General features: G+C 36.7%; 2 protein-coding genes and 1 pseudogene across 2 annotated transcripts; 2 read left to right on the top strand and 1 right to left on the bottom strand.

Annotated features, from left to right (window-relative positions):
- The first annotated feature begins 2,822 nt into the window (after positions 1-2,822).
- On the top strand, positions 2,823-5,412 carry LOC142641307 (G-type lectin S-receptor-like serine/threonine-protein kinase LECRK1). Its single transcript, XM_075815712.1, has one exon. It carries the CDS (start codon positions 2,932-2,934, stop codon positions 5,305-5,307), a length of 2,376 nt encoding a protein of 791 aa, XP_075671827.1. The 5' UTR covers positions 2,823-2,931; the 3' UTR covers positions 5,308-5,412.
- A 3,313-nt stretch (positions 5,413-8,725) lies between these two features.
- Positions 8,726-11,270, top strand: LOC142641770 (G-type lectin S-receptor-like serine/threonine-protein kinase LECRK3). Its single transcript, XM_075816250.1, has one exon. The coding sequence runs from the start codon at positions 8,726-8,728 to the stop codon at positions 11,114-11,116; it is 2,391 nt and encodes a 796-aa protein (XP_075672365.1). The 3' UTR covers positions 11,117-11,270.
- A 6,567-nt stretch (positions 11,271-17,837) lies between these two features.
- On the bottom strand, positions 17,838-21,403 carry LOC142639389 (G-type lectin S-receptor-like serine/threonine-protein kinase LECRK2; annotated as a pseudogene).
- Between the last annotated feature and the right edge of the window lie 459 nt (positions 21,404-21,862).

Raw genomic sequence — 21,862 nt, 5'->3', positions numbered from 1 at the left:
TCAATGATGGTGTTCCTAAAAACATTGTGTCGGTGGAGGATGTTACTTTGCTAGACACGGTGGCAGAAAAGAAGGTGGATTGTTTGGCGTTGAAGGGAGGAGATTCAGACAGAAAATTGGGGAAGGATTGTGCGTGAAAAAATATTTTATGTAACGACCCAAGGAAAAACGCTAGCCACATCTGCGCTATACCTCAAAAGGACTAGTCACTATTGAGGCTCTTTGCAGTTGTTAATAAAGCCCAGATCTACCCAGTAAATACCCGATGTGGGACTCATCACATTTCCACACACATCACACAATCAATCAAATTGGGGCATTACAATCTCCCCCACTTAAATCCCTAACGTCCTCGTTAGGGCCCACTTTGTGGAGTAGTGTCTCCGAGCCCACACGGGGTTACCGGGTTGGCTCTGATACCATAGGTAACGACCCAAGAAAAAACGCTAGCCACATCTGCGCTATACCTCCAAAGGACTAATCACTATTGAGGCTCCTTGCAGTTGTTAATAAAGCCCAGATCTACCGAGTAAATACCCGATGTGGGACTCATCACATATCCACACACATCATACAATCAATCAAATTGGGGCATCACATTTGAAGAGTGAGAAAAAATAATTTTTAAATGAAATAGTGATAGAGTATTAAGACTGATATAGTTGTATGTGACTAATAGATTGGTTAAACACTTAAACTAACAAAAGTAGTGTTTTAAAACTAAATTTGGATAAAAATCTATTGAGGCTGATGTAATACTCTAATGCTCTTAAAGTACTCTTTTAGTAGTGTCTCCATTTGGTATTATGGTAGGAATTACAGTTTTAATTGTATAGCTTTTGTAATAAAGAGCTTTAATCGAAAAGATGTCTTTGACAACCAAATTGCTAAATAACTTTTATATATGGAAAATGAAGATGGAGGACATAATAAAAGTGATCACTATAAATTACCTATTTGGTTTTTATAAAGAGTCCAAATTTGGTAAGGATGAGGTATAAATTTCATATTTTACATCATCTAATAAGAGATTATCAAATCAGTTTTTTACTTAAAGTTCAATACATCCTACCACATTTAAGAAAATTTTAATAAACTCCTAATTTTGTTGGATTTATAGATGGATATTAGAATTGATTAGGTGTGATTATGCTTATTCTTAAATATGTGATAAAATTATGTGGCATGTAGAGATTAGAGGATGTAAAACTTGAATTTTACACATCCTTATAAATATACCACATCTTTATAGATTTTAATCTCTTTTATAAAAGAGTAATGCTAGAGGTACAAGATATTTTACAAACTCTTTAAAAAAAATAATCATAGTTAAGCCTTAATTTGCTGAAATATTTGCCACTGATTTTTCTGAACTCCAAGCATCCCTCCCATAGCGCATTTGAATGATGAATGTGCATGATTAAGCATTTCAGGCACGCCCCTAGATTAGCTTCTTCGACGGAATTATGATAATTTTTTTTTTTTTTTTTTAAAGAAACAAACACACACAAGGGAGAGTGAAATGGATTCTAAAACAAAGGCACCCTATAAACTTCTCTCAAAAATCATGGTACGCTTCATTTGGAAGTTCATTTGGAAGAATTCTAAACAGTTAGTAGAATTCTAAACAGTCCCAATTGGGTAGTGATACTTTTGCCCAGATGTCTTGAATTCTAAAAAAGGCAAGAGCTTAATTAGCCCACATTCAAGCTATGTGGAATTGGGGAATAGCTGGTTCTGTTTTAGTTTGTCTGGGTTTCTTTTTTTTTTTTTTTGGGTGAAAATTTGTCTGGGTTTCCTACCTCTAGTCTCAGCTTAGTTTCTGGTAATGTGGCTTATCTACTTTTTGCTGTGTACTGATTCTTGATTTGTTTGTTTGTTTAATAAATCTCTCAATCATTAAAAAAAAATTGATTTGTTTTTCATCTTTATAAATATCTCTCAATCATTTTTAATAATCATGCAGCATATTCTCATTATTTCATATCCAATTGTTTTGGCACAACAACAGGCATAACTTAGTTTTGATTTCAAAAAGGTTTCTTGATTCACAATGGCTCAGAGCCCAGAGGTAGGAAGCAGAGGAAATGTGAACTCAAGCAAGCTAGGTAGTATTCAATGTTAATGTCCCTCTTGGACGATGTTCTGAGAGAGTCTTATTTATTTACAGTAAAATGTAATTATGATTGACACCTTTTACTTGGACAAACATTTTTCTTTTTGTCAAATAGAGTTTAAATTATTCTTGTGAATTGGATAACAAATTCATTGAATAAGTTATTGACCCACATTTCCTCATAATAAGTTAACAACTTGTATAATTGCGTATAAATGATTCTGGTAGTAATTTGAAAGATAGAATTGGTGAGCTCTCCATGGACTATCAGTTTCCCAAAAGAATGGACATTGACCCTCTGAGTCTTCTAATAAGGCTATTGAGAAATGGTCCACCTAATTTTGACCACACCAATAAATACAGACCATTGACCCTGTCCAAGTGAGCAGAACAGGCACAATTGACTAGTTTAAGAATAAAAAGTAAAACATTTTCAATAAACAAATTGACAGATTGTTAAAAATATGAAGCACCAAATTAACTATTATCAAAATCTAATAACGAAATTGATTCGGGCTTTAAAATGGTATTTCCACCTAAAATAAACGTTCACATCACCAATTGTTTCTAACACCACAACATTAACAAGAAAAAAAAAGAAAAAAAAAAAAAAAACTCCCACAAAGAAAATTGTTCATATATAAGACAATTATATTATATTATATATATGTAATGTACATCATTCTCTTTAGAGAAAAATGTTGTTACACACTTTAATCCACGTATCCTTAGCCCTTAACACGCAAATAGTGTTCATAATAAACACTACTCCTTTAGTGTACACTCTCAAGTGATCCCTCTCATCTCACCGTCTCATGGCTTCCATACCAATTCCGCCCTTACTGCTGCTTTTCCTACTTCCCGTTCATGCAAACGCTCAACAAAACCAGTCCAATTTGATACTTCTAGGTTCTTCACTTTCTCCCAATGCAAACCGTACTTCTTGGCTCTCACCTTCTGGTCTTTTTGCATTTGGTTTCTATCCACAAGATGATGGCTTTGCAATCGGAATATGGCTGGTTAATCAAACCGAGAAGACAATCATCTGGACTGCAAATCGAGATGACCCACCTGTCTCCTCCAATGCTACCCTGAACTTAACTATTGATGGTAAACTGCTGCTTAGAACAGAGCAAGGCAGAGAACTTTCGATTATTGATGTGAATCAGGATGACCGACCTGCAACTTCAGCTGCTATGCTCGATTCTGGTAATTTTGTGCTCTACAGGAATGATTCCTATGTAATCTGGGATAGCTTTGATTTTCCAACTGACACCATATTAGGTGGTCAGAATCTCTGTGGTGGCAATCACTTGGTTTCGAGTATGTCTATATCAGACCACTCGAGTGGACATTATTCATTTAAAATGCAGAAGGATGGAAACCTCGTTGCCTACCCTGTAAACAGCTCGAATAACCCTATGGATGCATATTGGGCCTCTGCTACTGATTATCCATATTGGTCCCCTCTCGAGAGAGAGTGCTTCAATCTCTCTCATTTAGGCGTTCTATTCGTCCAGCTAAATAAGTCGCAGATACACATTTTGGCAAATAGCTCATATCCTGACAAGAACGGAACTACAATCTACCGTGCAACACTTGATGCAGATGGGATCTTTCGATTGTATTTACACCACTTTAAGAGCGACAATAGCTCGAGTATGCTGATGGAGTGGAACGCTCCTTCTGATCAATGTGCCGTCAAGGGTTTCTGTGGACTCAACAGTTACTGCTCGGGCATGGGTAGCAAAGCTGACTGTAACTGCTATCCTGGATTTGATTTCATCAACACCAGCAACAAGTTCCTGGGCTGCTACCACAACTTCAGCGAAGATGATTGTAGACTCAGTAAAGATCCAGCGATGCTATACAGTGTCACTTCCTTAGAGAATATTGTGTTGGGGGGTAATTACCCATATTCAGTTAAGCCAATGAAAAAGGAAAATTGTGGCCAGTTTTGCCTGGAAGATTGCAATTGTGCAGCAGTATCATATACAGATTTCAATTGCAGAAAATATAAGCTTCCGCTTAGATATGGTAGAATAAATGCAAACAAATCAACTACAACTTTCTTCAAGCTCAAGGCGATCCATTCCACTCAAATCCCGGAACTCTTTATTGGAAGCAAGAGAAGTCTGATTTTGATTCTTTCTGTAGTTTTGGGTACAGTTTCATTCTTGTGTCTTGTTTTGGCAACCTCTAGCTTCTTCGTGTACAGGCAGAAATTGGTCAGGTACAGAAAACTCTCAGAAAACGTGAACTTGGGATTAGCTGAAGAGTTTACTCTGCGGTTATTTTCTTACAACGAGCTTGAGAGTGCTACAGATGGCTTCAAGGAAGAGTTAGGTAGGGGTTCATATGGAGTAGTTTACAAAGGGATTATATCTAGTGGAGGCAAAACTATTGCTGTTAAGAGACTCGAGGAAGCTGTTGAAGAAGGGGAACGAGAATTTCAGGCTGAAATTACTGCAATTGCACGAACTCATCATAAAAACTTGGTTCGAGTACTTGGTTTTTGTGTTGAGGGATCCAGGAAGCTTTTAGTTTATGAGTACATGAACAATGGCTCTCTTGCAGATCTTATTTTCAAGGCTGAGAGGCCCCCGATTTGGAAAGAAAGAATAAGAATTGCACTAGATGTGGCCAGAGGACTTCTCTATCTGCATGAAGAGGGCGAAGTTTGTATCATCCATTGCAACATAAAGCCTCAAAACATACTCATGGATGATAATTGGACGGCGAAGATTTCAGATTTTGGGTTTGCAAAACTACTAATTCCAAATCAATCAAGAGCCATTACAGATGCGAAAGGAAGAAGTGCATATTTAGCGCCTGAATGGGAAAAGAATTCCGTGAATATATCAGTAAAAACTGATATATACAGCTTTGGTGTTGTGCTTTTGGAGATTGTCTGTTGTAGAAGAAGTATAGAAGTAAATGTTTCAACTGCAGATGAGATTATTCTTACTGATTGGGTATATAACTGCTTTGCTGCTGGAGAGTTGGGAAAGCTTGTGGAAGATGAAAATGTGGACTTCAGGAAATTGGAAAGAACAGTGAAGGTGGGCTTGTGGTGTGTTCAAGAAGATCCAGCTTTGCGCCCTTCAATCAAAAATATAATATTGATGTTGGAGGGGAAAATTGATATTCCAATTCCCCCTTCTCCAATTTTTTACATTGCTGTTTCATGATATATGTACTCTAGTAGATGTAGACTGGGGGATGTATTCATGTGTATGTATACATACATTTAGGAGGTATGCATACCCTTGTTTGTTTTTATGATTTTTTTTTCTCATACCAATTGTTAGTGTAGATGGGGATTGAACTCAAATCTCTTATTCAACTATCAAAGATTTTACCATATGGAACCAACATGATTGTAGCTAAGATGAGCGATCTAACCTCCTAATTGGTTCCGTTACCTTTCTGTATTTTGTGTACTTTGTTATCATTCTTTAGCCAAAAATAAGTATACTTTAGACAATGTACCATGAGAGCTGGTATCTCATGCGCCTGGCACATGAGAGATTTTTCCGTACCATGAAATTAATCCATTTTGAATATGAGCTTTTATACCTTAAATTCAATTTTTTTTACGTTCATGTGTAAAATGTGAGTATCTTTAAAAGGGAAAAATTCTCATACAACCCTTGAACTTTATGATAATGCACTTTATGATAATGGGCATGATCTCTCCTCAATTTTTATTTTCACCAATTTACTCCATTAAATTTACTCACCTACCAAATCAACAATTCCATTAGTCTCCTGCTAAAACACAAACAGAATACACCTACATCTGACGTGAACTTTAAAGATCAATTTGGGATTCACTTATTTTGCTGAAATTAAAAACTTTTTGTTGAAATTAAAAACTTTTTGTTGAAAGTACGATAAATAAAGGTAAAAGTTAATTGAAATAGTACAGTGAGACTCATAAATAATACCAAAAAGTGCAGTATAGTACAAAAAATAAGCTGAATAGTAAAATAAATTGGCTTTTTAATTTTTGCCAAACACACACTAAATCACCATATATCCCAGAGCTAAACCACATGAGAGGGAGAGAAACTGAGAGAGACCTACGGCGTAGTTGAGAGAGAGAATGGGAACATTGGGAAGGTGATCAGGCCAAAGCCACCATGACGTTGACAACCACCATTGTTTCCGCCATCATCTTAGTGCTGGTATGGGTTGGTATGTTAGTTAGTTAGGTTTTTTTTTTGTTTTTTTTTTCATCATTTATGTGCGAATCTCTGCTTGAATTTCGTAGTTTGGTTGGTTACCCAATGTATGAACTTCTGGTGGATTGGGTAGAGTTGGTCATGCTTTGTTTTTTTGTATGAAAGCTGTAATCTCGTCTTTGAGAATGAGTGAATTACATTTTCTAACAAATCATTTCTTTGATATTTTCTTTCTCTAAATTTTAACATGTTTAACCAAACAGCCAAATCCGATTACAGCACTGGCCATATATCCCTCTCAGGCATTTCATCAAACAGTTGTATAGCATTCTCAAAAGCACTTTAAAACTAGTTTTGATAATTTTATCACAACCAACTCTACCCAATCCATCACAGGTTTCATACATTGGGTAAACCCAAAAATTAAACCAATCTATGAAATTCACGTAGAGACTCGCACATGGATGATTGGAAAAATAAAAGAGCAGGAAAAAAAACTTATCAACCCATACTAGCTGTGAGATGACGGAGGAAACAATGGTGGCTGTAGATAGCGCAGCGGCTGGCGATAGTGGCTCTGGCCTAATCACCTCCCCATTCTCTTTCTCTCAACTACATCGGCTTAGGTCTCTCTTAGTTTCTCTCCCTCTCATGTGGTTCAGCCCTTGCATATTTGGTGATTTAAAGTTCACGTGAGGTACATATGTATTCTGTTTGTGTTTTAACGGCAGACTAGGGGTGGTAAAATTGGACACGACTCGCGAACCCGACACGACACGACACGAAATTAGCAGGTTATGGGTTGAGGCTTAATGGGTTCGTGTCATATTCGGGTTGACACGACAAACCCGTTTGATAAATGGGTTGGGTTAGGGTTCAACCTATGAAACTCGTTTGACCCGTCTGACCCGTTTAATTAAATGAAATTTTACCAATATATCATTCAAACTATAGGTATATAAACTTATTAGTTGTTTTAGTTTATTTTTTTTGACGTATTGTGATTGATTATTTATGACATTGAAATATGCTTTAGTTTTGAATGATTATTTATGATATAATTACTCATTAATTCTGAATTTTATATTTAAAATATTTATTTCCTTGTTTTTTCATAAATGTTTTTTTTTTTTTTTTCATTTTGATAAATTCAGATAAACAAGTCGACATGACTGACCCGTTTAATAAATGGGTCGTGTTAGGGTTGAGGAATCTTAACCTGTTTAATAAACATGTTGGGTTAGTGCTAACCCGTATAGTCGGATACGTATGAGTTGACACGACACAAACCCGACATGCGAACACGAATTGCCACTCCTATGACAGACTAACAAACTTGTTGATTTGGTAAGTCATAAAGTTTAGGGCAAATAACAGAATAATCACACGAGATTTGACTGGATTTAAATTGTCTAACTATAGTTTAAAATTTGACATTTTACGTAAGCTCCATTAAAATGACGTAACCCACCCATCACTTTATCCATTAAAATGACGTAACCCACCCATCACTTTATCCGTTAAAACATAAAAAACATAACAAAATCAAAGAAAAGAAGGTCAAAAGGTGGCATTTGTAAAATTTTAGAAATTTGGCTCAAATACTTTAATGGAACAAGATAAACTCTACAGATTATGAGTCGAATACAATAAAGAGTAAAACAAAAAAAATAGACCATCTGTATATACAACAACTCTAGCTAGATCAAGCAAAATTTAAAAAAAAAAAAAAAAAAGACAAGAAATCAAGCCCCACAACCCCACCGTGAGAAGATAAGAAATCGCAGCTGCAAAATAAGAAAACAAACCCAGTTTTAAGAAACACCAGTATTCAAAGGAAAACAGCAAACCCATCTCTACTGTTACTCTATCACAGACTTCTTCAAAATTCAGACAAACCATTCAAAACTCTTTGCAAGAAAATTAAAACCCACAATAAAATTAAAAATAAAAATAAAAAAGAAATCATAGAGAAGCAAATTGCAGAGAACCTCCGTTTCTAATTCTGTTACCACATCTCTCATCATCTTCATCTTCTTCTCTTCTCAAAGATATCTCAAGTTGCAAAACCCTAATACGCCCCTCCCCAATTTCCACTCCCAATGCTCCCGTTTCTTCACTGCCTCCAGACACACCCCTTGTCCTCCTCTGTCAGTTCACCACCCCTGCCCATGGTATATCAGCTGTGGCCCGTGGGTTTGGTGGTGTGATAGCGTCCCTCAGTTGGTGATTTTATCTTGATAATCGGTGTTGGGTGGAATTCAACTGTGGGTCTGGGTTACAAAATTTTAACGGAGCTTACCTCATAGTGTGAAAGGATATTTTCCCTCTTTGAATATAGAGGAGCAATTTTTCCAAAAATTTTCACCGCTTTATTAAGTAGCTTGCTTGTGTCTCTCGTTAAATCTTACCTACTAGTATTATGCTTCTTTCATCCCTTCGGACCCTTCCCATGGCTTCCATATCCATTGTTTTCTTAGTCCTGTCCATAGCCGTTGTATGTGGAATGGCTCAACCAAAGCAAGATAGCTCAATAAGCAGGAGTGCTTCACTCACCTACCCTGGCTCATGGATTTCTCCTTCTAACCGATTTGCATTTGGGTTCTATCAGCAAGGCAATGGCTTTGCGGTGGGAATATGGTTGGTTAGTCAAGACAATAAAACAGTTGTGTGGACAGCAAATCGCGATGATCCACTGGTCACCCCGAATGCAATGTTGTATTTTAACCGGGATGGTAAGCTTGTGTTACGAACAGAGCAAGGACAGGAACAGTTCATTGCTAGTAGTGCAAAAGAATCCGTTTCCTATGCAGCCATGCTTGATTCTGGTAATTTCCTGCTGTATGACACGGATAACAATATCATATGGCAGAGTTTTGATAATCCTACCGATACCATTTTAGGAGGTCAGACTCTGTATACTGGACGTCAACTGTCCTCCAGTTTAAATAAGAGTGACCACTCAACCGGACAGTTTGATCTCAGGATGCAGACGGATGGAAACCTTGCTTTATACCCAGCAACCAGTGAAGACAACCCGTCAGATGCCTATTGGACTACTGAAACATATGGTCCTCCTGGGGGTGCCTACACATTTCAACTTTATCTTGATTTTAACGGCAGTTTAATGGTCATCGATGAATCCACTGGAGCAGCCGTCCGTTCCGGGAATTCCACTTTATATGGAGGCATCAACCCCAACAACAACAACAATACCATATATCGTGCAACTCTTGATGTTGATGGAATTTTCCGATTGTATTCTCACACTTACTATGAGAATGGCAACTACCATGTATCTCGTTTATGGTCAGCATTAAGCAGTTCATGTATGGTAAACGGTTTTTGTGGCTTCAATAGCTTTTGTACGCAAGATAACAACCAAAGTGACTGTCTTTGCCTTCCTGGGCACGATTTTGTAGACCCCAATAGAAGGACTCTTGGTTGTGAGAGAAACTTTTCAAGAGCAGGGTGTAGAGGTGCGAAAGAAAATGCAGCCTTTTATTACATCAGTTCTATGGAGAATATGACGTGGGGAGACATTCCGTATTTTGATGCAAATATGTCAATGGAAGAATGCAGCAGCTCATGTTTGGAAGACTGCAATTGTGGGGCGGCACTCTTCAAGAATAATAATTCTTGCCAGAAACAACAGTTTCCACTGAGAGAAGTTAGAAGAGATACTGCAGTTGAGCACGTGGCGTTCTTTAAAGTCGGGCACATGGCGCTCTTGAATCCACCCCTCATGATCAAAAGAAAAACAGAGATGGTACAAATAGTTCTTGAAATTATAAGTTTTACTGTTTTGTCATGTGTTGCTCTTGCAATCTTTGGCAGATTCATTTTCAAAATGCGAGTTTTAAGGTACAAAAGGCTGTTACATAATGGTAAGTTGGGCCTGCCTGAGGAGGTAACCTTGAGATTGTTCACGTACAACGAGCTCAAAAGAGTAACAAAGGGTTTTAAGGAGGAGTTGGGTAAAGGTTCTTTTGGAGCAGTTTACAAAGGTGCGCTAGGCAAAGGTAAAAAACTTGTTGCGGTGAAGCGACTAGAAAAATTAGTTGAAGAAGGTGAAAGAGAGTTCCGTGCGGAGATGCGAGCAATTGGAAGAACCCATCACAGGAACTTGGTTCGGTTGCTGGGTTTCTGTACTGAGGACTCTAAAAGGCTTCTGGTTTATGAATACATGAGCAATGGTTCCCTTGCTGACCTACTGTTTGGGGTCATATTGCGTCCACATTGGACTGAGAGATTGAGAATTGCATTGGATGTTGCAAGAGGAGTTCTCTATCTACATGAAGAGTGTGAGGCCCCTATCATTCATTGTGATATAAAGCCTAAAAACATTTTGATGGATGATTGTTGGAATGCTAAAATCTCTGACTTTGGGCTGGCCAAGTTCTTAATGCCAGATCAGACAAGGACCTTCACAGGGGTCAGAGGAACAAGAGGGTATGTGGCACCAGAATGGCATAAGAACATCCCTATATCAGTGAAGGCAGATGTTTACAGTTATGGGATTGTGCTCTTGGAAATTGTATCTTGCAGAAAGAACATAGATGTTAATGCATCCACTGCAGAGGAGATTGTCCTTTCTTCTTGGGCCTATAAGTGCTTTGCTGCTAGAGATTTATGTAAGCTTGTGATTGGTGAAGAGGTAGATGTGATGAGCTTGGAGAAAGTGGTGAAGGTGGGACTGTGGTGTATTCAAGAAGAACCAGCTCTTCGTCCCTCTATGAAGTGTGTTGTCTTGATGCTAGAAGGTATTACTGAAGTACCAGTTCCCCCATGTCCAACTACTCCCTACATGTAATCGATTTCGCCTAAAGTTTAAATTTTTGTTTCTCATTTGTACAAATAAGTGGTGACACATGATGCATGGGCGTGTCATATTTTCATTTTGAAACAAATGTATTACTTATGTGAAATTCTCATGTAATAAATGTTTAGAGAATTACTTGAAACAAGACGCGAATATTGCATCATGAATGCTTGTCTTTGGCAAGTTAAAATACTCACCCCAGAAGATAAAAGATTTAACAGTCTCCATTTCTAACATATGCTACTCTACAATGCGAGGCAGATACCATTGGCTCTTGTTGTTAGCAATAGCCAGCAGCCACAATATCTTAAACAAATTCCATGCCAAATGTATCTTAAAATTTAATGAAAAAATCTCCAAAAAGTTCAACCAACCAATGTCTTCAACATAACCCTTATATTTCTATCTGTTGCTCTCAGAGTATATGCTGTAATTTGAGTGTTTTGTCTCCAAATTTTGGAAATATGGTTGTGGTAGATGTAAAAGTTACCAAAAACAGGTGATGAAAGAGATGATCAATAATCTGCAAATAATCTTAATATGCCATCTTGTCTGTTCATTGAAGCCTTACCGTCACAAAAATAAATAGCTTGATTTAGAACAAATTAACGCTAAGTCATATAACAGAAGTTAATCTCAAACAAGCATCTGTAACAATCAGGTAGCAACATATGTAAAGGTGAAATAAAATTCTTAAATGTGAACGAGCAGATGATTTCAAAGATTAAAGGAAATAACATGATATGTAAATGTGAATTATTAAAACAAATCTATTTAGTGGTTGACGTGAAATGAAACTTACAAAAATACATTTTTCCTAGCAAAAAGTGTTCAGGGACTTTTAACTAGAACTTCACTTTCTCATTAAGCAGTGCTATTTCTGTGAATGTTGAAGTTATGGAAGTGGGGGTAATAGCAGCTCCGAAGAACTAAGAAGGAAATATCAATCTCTCTGTGCTAAATTGTGAATGTCATGTGAATTCCTACCCTGTTACATATGTAACTATAAAATATATAAATTATCAACCTCTATTGGTTAAAAATCTCCTCCCTAAATTAGTTTCATAGTGTTACTGGCATTTATAGTTGTATTTAAGAAAGAGCTTACATTTTCAGGCTGCCAACCAACCACCCCCCCCCCCCCCCCCCCCCCCCAAAAAAAAAGAGAGCTTACTTTAAGTTTTAAGGACATGTCAAGATCCTTTCTCACTTGAATCATACTAACTTCAAAACAGATCAGTTATAGGATAATATACATCATATTTTATTTTTTTGATGGCATATCAATCTTTATTCTATTTGTCTGAGTCTGCATTCCATGGTCTAATGCATCTTAGTATTTGAAAATATTAACTACTTATGCACTTGATTCTTTTACTTTTACTCTGGGAAGTGGATGCTTTGAAGGGTGAATAGCATCTGCAGTTGAAGATGCTATTTCCAATAAAATTAGAGAAGTTATTATAAAGCTTGAGTCTTGGAATCACTTCAAATATACATCCCAGTATACAGCATTGCTGTTTTAAATGCCACTTGTGTGGCCAATCCTGTGCCGTGTAATTCTTCCATTGAATTTGAGATTAAAGGTCTAGTCACAGGCACTGCAAAGGATGCATTTGTAGTTTCAAACTATAACGATAAAGGATGGAGGGGCTCTACTTCCTGCAGCAGTCCAGCTAAGATGAATCAGATCACATTACAAGAAACTGTCTTTAATTTTGTATCATAGTTTACTTTGATGTATGTTGTTTCACTGTCTAACTCTTGCTTTCTACTTCTAACTTCATTATTTAAGTACAGTTGAAAAGATCTCTTTTACTTTTGTAATAGCGCATGTATGGAATTTTGAAAATGTCAAGCTATACAACTGTGTGATGCATTTTTTACATTGTCAAGATGGGACATATTACTTAGACTGGCTTCTGGCTTTGTTTGAGTATCTCCAAAAGTGTCTTATGCTGGATTGAAACTGTTGCCTGAGCACTAACTCACATTGGGCATATCTGAGTTGCAACCTTGAATTTTCTGTAATGCAATTGAGATTGGACATTGGATTGTTAACAAAATAACTATCAGTCCATTTTGAACACTGCTAAATGGAGATACGTACATTGTTCCTCAACTGTACAAGCAGTACTGTGTTATTTGTTGGTTCAGGAGATAACTACTTCCGGCTCAGCAGAAATCTTGAGGAATAATTTTACTGGTAGTGTCAGATTGAAAGAATTGAAGTGGAGTGAGTTTGGCGATCTTTTTCAGGTTATTGTCATTTTGGTCAGTGTCAGGTCACTTGTTGGGAAATTGAAGATAGGTAGAAAGCCCAAAAGTGAACAAAATTTTGAATGACTAGCCGAACTGGACACCTGCCAAAAGAAGTGACTGGCGGCTACTAGTCCATTTCTAGGTCTGTAAATGGGAAACAGCCCAAAGCCCAAAACAAAAGAAGATAATTTCACACACAACAAGTGCCCCAAAACTGGTCTTAAGATGGCCCAAGTAATAGCTTCGTGAGAAGAAGTCAGCAGATACTGAACCCATTAATATGGGATCTTCTTCCATGTGATATGAGGCTTTAGACAGTTGTCTAAATGGCCGGATGAAAGAGACATCCCGCTACGTACAGAAAATCAGTACAAACTTATCATGTCTATAGCATTATTTACACTTGCCCATCAGAGACCCAGGGTGCAGGTGGAGTTTTAAGAAATTCTCATGGTGATTGAACTTTGGGCCATCCGTTTCAGCTTGCGATTTGCACGGGAACCGGGTTAAGACTTAAGACACATCCAAGTGAAAACCAACTCCCTCCTAGGCTGCTAGCTACAAACTGGTAATAGTCTACTACATTTGATTTTCCACCTGCACTAACAAATTTGATTGATGTTGTAGGATTCAAAAAAAAAAAAAAAGTATGACCAAGTTTTTTTTTTTTTCCTAGCTACTTGTAATTGCGTTATAGATTTAAATTGCCTAGGTTAAGATTGAGTTTTTAAAGTGCAGTTCATGAGATAACATGTACACTTTGACAAATTTAATGTAACATAAGTGGAGTCACTTCAAGAAATTTTGTTCTATTGCAACTTTCTTCCACTGTTATGTGCTTACGTTTTTAGACGCTAGACAAGGATTTGAAAGTTTTTCACTCAGGCCAAAAAAATAAATGAAAATTATTTATAAATCTTTTGCTTAGGCCAATAATATAATATTACACATAAGAACAAATTTTCATTTTCAAACTTAGTTACTTTAAAAATAAAAATGTGACTAGGAGTTTGTAATTTAATTGACATTTTTAAATATTTTTAATAAAAACATTCAAGATTCAAATCATTCTCTTCCTGCATTATAACTTTCAAATTATCACAAATAATAAAAATAAAAATATGAATCTGTTGAGATTACGGCCAATTTTTGAATAAAAAGCCCAAACTCAAAAGGTCAACAAATTAACCCCTACACTCGCATTGGACTAATTGTCCAATAAAAGCCCAAACCCAATTCCCAGCCCCTTAGTTTTCCTTGACTTACTGAGGGCTCGAAGCGTCACCACTTGAGGCTCCATTGGGAGCTTGAGTTTTCACCACACGTGCTCCTGGTGAAGGCTCAAAAGCCTCTGGTTAATCTCAGGGCCCAATAAAGCCCAACAGTAAAGAGTAGTAAGTGGAACTCCCTAGATTAGAGCCGGGCCTAGGTGAGATCCAAACCAAAATTTCATCTCTACAATTACAAATTACAATATTGAATTTGCATGATGTCCGAGAAGCCATATTGAACTTGTATTCCCTTTTCCCTATATTTATTGTCTAACATTTTATATTTTGGTTTGGCTACTAAAGAAAGCATTTTCATTTTGTAATTTCTATCAATATGGGTAAATTTGAAAAGTATTGGTATGGAAAACTTAAATTTTATAATTTCTATCATAATTTTTATAGAATTTTTAATTTGTTTAATTTCTATCATGCCTAACAAAAGCCTAATATTATGACGAAGGGCCATATCCCGTTCCTAAGGCAATTAACACCTTAATTAAAAAAATATAACTTGCGATTTTAAATTATTACTCTTCAAGGACAGTTATTCTTCAATATAAATTTTAGTTGAACACAGAATCATGGACAAAAGGGAGGTGGTTATGCCCAGTTGCCCACTATTTAATACCCATTAGAGTATTAGCATTCAGTTTCTAAAAAATATCTCATTTTACCATTTTAAAAACTATTTTATTTATTATACCAACTTATTTTACAACACACTCAACATTCTAAATTTTATTTTTTTTCTACTTTATTTAAATTTTTTTTATACTCTCTCTCAACTAGCAACTAACTGGCCAATCAACCATCACCATCAACGAACACAAAAATTCACCCAAAAACACACACACACACACACAAAAACCAACCAAACCGAAAAATTGCCACCACGCGGTCCACGTCGTTGGCACTCAACCCGTAACCCATGTGGATTTTTTTCCACATTAGATTGCCACCACATGCAATTTGAGTTCTAAGATGGAACTCGAGTCTCTAGGACTTGAAATGCTAGTTTGCTGAATAATTTTGCAAACATGAAAACTAACTAAAATATTTCAAAAATAAAGCTAAATACAAAAAAATAATAATAATAATAATAATAAAAAATAATAAAAATCGAGCCTGAAGTCATTATCTCCTGAACCAAAAAATAGCACAATACTACTTGTACAGTTGAGGAATAATGTATCTCCATCCAGCATTGTTGAAAATTGACTTATCCGGTATTTTTTTTCAACAATCCAGTGCATATAATCTGCCGACCACAAAATGAAGCATTAGTTTAGGTGTCCAATTTCAATTGCATTAAAAAAAATACAAGGTTCCAACTCAGATATGCCCAATGTGAGTTAGTCAGGCAACATTTTCAATCCAGCATAAGACAAATAACTGAAAAAAAGCCAGAAGGCAGTCTAAGTAATATGTCCGATCTTGGAAATGCAAAAAAATATGGCTTGATATTTTCAAAATACGATATTGGCACTATTACAAAAAACAAAATTAAGAGATCCTTTCAGATATACTTAGAACAATAAAGTAGAAAAAAAAAAAAGAAAAAAGAAAAAAAAAGAATTGACAGTGAAAGAACTTACATCAAAGTAAATTATGATACAGAATTAAAAACAGTTTCTTGTAATGAGATCTGAATCTTCTTAGCTGGACTGCTGCTTATAGTTTGAAACTACTAATGCATCCTTTGTTGCGCCTGTGACTAGACCATTAATCTCAAATTCAATTGAAGAATAACACAACACAGGATTGTCCACAAAAGTTACATTTAAAACAGCAATCCGTATACTGGGATTTGATTAGAAAATGATTGCAATAAGGAGTCAAGCTTTATTATCCCATCCCTGATTTTCTTGGAAAGGCATCTTCAACTGCAGATGCTAATTCCAATTCAAAAGCATCCAATTCCGTGGAGTAAAAGTAAAAGAATTAAGTGCATAAGTATTTAATGTTTTCAATTAATAAGACACATCAGATCATGGAATGCAGACTCAGACAGTAAGAATAATAAAATTATATCATCAACAATTAAAAGACAAAGCGCATTACCAATTAACTGATCTTTTTTGAAGTTAGTATGATTGAAGTGGGATGGGATCTCCATTTCTATGACTTGTTTATCTTGAGGTTCCTTCAAGCAATTTGCAGTAAATTGTAGATAAATTGCTGAACTCTAGATGTTTCCGTTTGAAACACTAGGAAGTGTTAGATGAGTTACAAGTCTTTAGGCAAAAGCCCTTATTTCAAGCTTGGATGAAACAGACTGCAAGTAGTACGAGGTTATGACAAAGGCAAACCAGTAGAAGAAATACCATATCTACCATAATTTAGCAATTTATCTATCATTTACTGCAATTATGGCAGAAGTTAAATAAAAAGCCTGGCTGTATACCTGAACAGATGCGCCCCATCATCTGTAATTGCAACTAGAACCAATCAAGTAATTTGAAAATTTTGCAATCTCATGCTCAAATTTGTTGTGACACCCGAAGCCCTAAAACAATACCTGTCTCTCCAGAATCAACATATGAAGAAGCAATATCAACATAATAAGTTGTAATATTTGAAAGAAAAGTATTGACTTTCCCACCAAGTGGGATTTTTACTAACTTCTCAATATCAAGCAGTTGAAGGGGAATAATAAAGGGAACAGCCTTGTCTATGAGCACATCCTCGGCAAATCAAGACCCTTTTTATATGTATACAGAAATTAAGCCTTCCTCATTGAATTTAATTTGGGTACTAGTAGGAGTGAATACAAATCATAAAACTATGGTTTTTCTTTATTATTATTTGAGTTACAGTTGGCATGGAACTTGTATAAGATATTGTGGCTGTCTGCTATTGCTAACAACAGGAACCACGCATCTCGGTATTTACCTTGCATTGTAGAGCAACATATGTTACAAAACGAGACTGTAATATCTGTCATCTTATGGGGAGCTTCTATTTTAACTTGTCAAAGACAAGCATCCATGATGCACAATATTTACATCTTGTTACAAGTAATTCCCCAAACATTAACTACATGAAAACACAAACTTATATAATATATTTCAAACTTGCTAAACTTATTTAGAAATGAAACTACAACATGCTCATGCATCGTGTGTTGTCACCTATTTGTACAAATGAGAAATGAAAAATTCAACCACACGGGAAATTGTTTACACAGAGGGAGTAGTTGGACTTGGTGGAACCGGAATTTCAGTAATACCTTCTAACATCAAGACAACACTCTTCATAGGGGGACGAAGAGCTGGTTCGTCTTGAATGCACCACAGTCCCAACTTAACCATTTTCTCGAAGCTCATCTTATCTACTTCTTCACCAATCACAAGCTTATTTAACTGTCTAGCAGCGAAGCACTTATAGACCCAGGAAGAAAGGACAATCTCCTCTGCTGTGGACGCGTTAACATCTATATTCTTTCTGCAACATACAATTTCTAAGAGCACTGTTCCATAACTGTAAACATCTGCCTTCACCGATATAGGAATGTTCTTATGCCATTCTGGTGCCACATACCCTCTTGTCACTATAGCCCCTATGAAGGTCCTTGTTTGATCTGGCATTAAGAACTTCGCTAGCCCAAAGTCAGAGATTTTAGCAGTCCAACAATCATCCATCAAAATATTCTGAGGTTTTATATCACAATGAATGATAGGCGCCTCACACTCTTCATGTAGATAGAGAATACCTCTTGCAACATCCAATGCGATTCTTAATCTCTCATGCCAATCTGGACGCCATATGGCCTTAAACAGAAGATCAGCAAGGGAGCCATTGCTCATATATTCATGAACTAGAAGCCTTTTTAGACTCCCCAGCACAAAAACCCAGCAATCAAACCAAGTTTCTATGATGGGTTCTTCCAATTGCTCGCATCTCTGCGCGGAACTCTCTTTCACCTTCTTCAACTAATTTCTCTAGTCTTTTCACTGCAACAAGTTTTTTACCTTTGTTTAGAGCACCTTTGTAAACCGCTCCAAAAGAACCTCTACCCAACTCCTCCTTAAAACCATTTGTTGCTCTTTTGAGCTCGATGTACGTCGTAAACAACCTTAAGGTTACTGTTGAAGACACAAGCAATTTGAAGAAGCTGGAGTTCAGGGATGATCAAAACGATAGCACAGGACAAACAAAACGGTGAAGCTAGATTAGTGTTGTGAAACGCATCGTTTCATTTAACGCAACGCACCGTTTTGAATAACACAGAGCCAAAGTACAGGACGCGCTGCAAAACGATGTCGTTCACTCAATTCAAGTTTCAGTTAGTGTTGGCGTGAAAGTTCGTTATTTAGCTGTGTCTGTTTCCATGATTTACGGGCTTGATCTGCATGGTTTGGATCTAATTATTGTTCAGTTTAGAGTGGTAGAGTGAATGTATAAATAGTGTGCTGTTGATCAGTTGTAAGGTTAAGAAATATATTTTTCTCATTCATAGAAATTTTCTCTCTCTTTCTCACTCTCTCTCTCGTTTTCTTCACTGATCTTTCTTCTTACTTTCTCTGTGTTAATCTTGCTTCTGTCTGGGATTCATAATATCAAGAATTTCTTCAGTTACCTCATCGGGAAAGCCCAAATTTCCATTCTTTAACAGCCTTCTGTAAGTTAAAACTCAAATTTTGAAAACAATACGGTTAAAGATTGCGAGAGCAACACATGACAAAACAGTAAAACCTAAAAGTTACAAGAACAATTTGTACCATCGCTATTTTCCTTGTGATCTTAGCGGGTGGATTTTTTGGAATAGACCCCCCTTCAAGAATCCCTTATGCCCAATCTTCAAGAACGCGGTGTACCCTCCTTTGTCTCTTCTAACATATCTCACTGGAAGCTTTTGTTTCTGGCAATAATTACTGCTGAAGGGTGCCGCCCCACAATTGCAGTCTTCCAAACATGACCAACTGCATTCTTCCCTTGACGTTGATGCAGCAAAATAAGGAGTGTCTCCCCAAGTTATATGCTTCATAGTGCTGATGTTATAAGAGGCTACATTTTCTTTCCCACCTCTACACCCTGCTTCTGAGAAGTTTCTCTGACAGCCGAGAGACCTTTGATTAGGGTCTACAAAATCATGCCCAGGAAGGCAACGACAGTCGCTTTGGTTGTTTTCTTGCGTACAAAAGCTATTGAAGCCACAAAAACCGTTTGTCACGCATGAACTGCTTAATGCTGACCACAAACGAGATACATGGTAGTTGCCATTCTCATGGTAGGTGTGAGAATACAATCGAAAAACTCCATCAACATCAAGAGTTTCACGATAAATGGTATTGTCATTGTTGTTGTTGAAGTTGATGCCGGATGATTATGAGTTTGAATCTGGATAAATGGTATGGAAGGATTCTAGATTGGTGTCATTCATGATCATTAAACGGCCTGCATCATTAAGATAAAGGTTAAACTTGAAACTGTTGAGTTAGCGAAAGTTTTGACACTAGATTGCTGAACAAATGACTGAACAAGAGAGCTTTTATTAAGAACTTGACATTTTGAATTACAACACTTTACAAGCACTAATGCTTTTACAAGACACATACCAACTCTCTAGACACCTATCTACTTCACCTCACACTTGACCTTACATACAATTTCACACCTCTCACTTAGTGCTTTATGACCCTCACTCACTTCACACCTCTAGGAGTCTCTCACACTACTACTTCACCTTCCCTAGGAGTCTCTCACTCCACTTCTTCACCTTACACTTTACTTCACACACCTCTACATCTATTTATACTAGGTGTATGTTGGTTAGGGAACCAACTTGAAGCTTCTAGCATCTTCTTTTTATTGGCATTAGATTAATGCCATTCTCCAACCTTCTAGACTATTCTATAAACATGTGACTATAATTCTCTAATTCAAGGAAGCTTCTAGAGAAAATATGAGAACTACCTTGGAGAGAATTCCGGAAAGAGAACAAGAGAGAAATTTCTGGAATTAGAGAGAAGTTTCTAGAGAGAGATATTGTGTGAGAAGTTCTAGAAGTTTTTAGAGAATTTCGAAGAGAAGCAAATTGAGTGGAACTTTAGAAATTTCTAGAGACAAGAGAGTTAGTGTTGATTTCTAACAGAAACCATTCCCAAAAGTACTGGTGTACCAATAGGCATCTGCTGGAGTGTCTTCACTGGTTACTAGGTATAAAACGAGGTTTCCATCAGGCTGCATCTTGAGATGCAACTGTCCGGTTGAGTGATCACTTTGAGTTAAACTAGAGAACAGTTGCCCTCCAGTGAATAGAGTCAGACCTCCTAAAATGGTATCAGTAGGATAATCAAAACTCTGCCAGATGATCTTGGAATCCTTGTCATAGAGAACAAAATTTCCAGTATCAAGCATGGCAGCGTATGAAACAGGGTCTATTTGTACTAGTAAAAATGAGTTGTTTCTGTCCTTGCTCTGTTCTTAACAGAATTTTACCATCCCTGATAAAATCCAGCATTGACTTCGAGGTGACCTGTGGATCGTCACGATTTGCTGTCCACACAATTGTTGTGTTGTCTTTACCGACGAACCAAATTCCAACCGCAAAGCCTCTGCCTTGCTGATAGAATCCAAATGCAAATTGGCTCGAAGGAGAAAGCCATGAAGTAGGGTAGGTAAGTGAAGTGCCCAAGTTTATTAGGCTAGATTGCTTTGGTTGAGCTCTTCCACCTGCAAAGGTTATGGACAGGACAATAAAAATGATAAATGTGGAAGCCATGGGAGGGACTGAAAGAAACATTATACTAGTATTTTTGTCTTTTAACTAGTAGGTGAGACTTAAATAGAGAGACACAAAAAAGTCGTGAAGTCTTCCTTTAGAATGGATGCTGTAAAAAATTTCTATGCTGGCTTGGATTGAAGTCTTCCTTTAGAATGAAACAGTCACACATGAAAGACAATTTATTTTATCACTTCACTTCACTTCACTTTTGTTTTGTTTTTTGTTTTTTTCCTAAAGAAAGATATAGAAGTACGTAGAATACAAAAAGATAAAGGAGCCAATTAACAGGTCACACCCCCCCTATTAGTTACAACAATGTTGATAGATACGTCAACTTGACTGTTTTGTTCAAGATAAAATGGCTCCATACATTAAAAAAAAATAAAATTAAAAAATTAAAATTAAAATTAAAAAAAAACCACATAGGGTTACGAAGGAAAATTATTAGTTTACATTGTACTATTCATGTAAGATATA

The sequence above is a fragment of the Castanea sativa genome, chromosome 6 (genome assembly GCF_040712315.1).
Source record: "Castanea sativa cultivar Marrone di Chiusa Pesio chromosome 6, ASM4071231v1".
NCBI classification, from domain to species: domain Eukaryota; kingdom Viridiplantae; phylum Streptophyta; class Magnoliopsida; order Fagales; family Fagaceae; genus Castanea; species Castanea sativa.
This window is presented reverse-complemented; position numbering and strand designations above follow the sequence as displayed.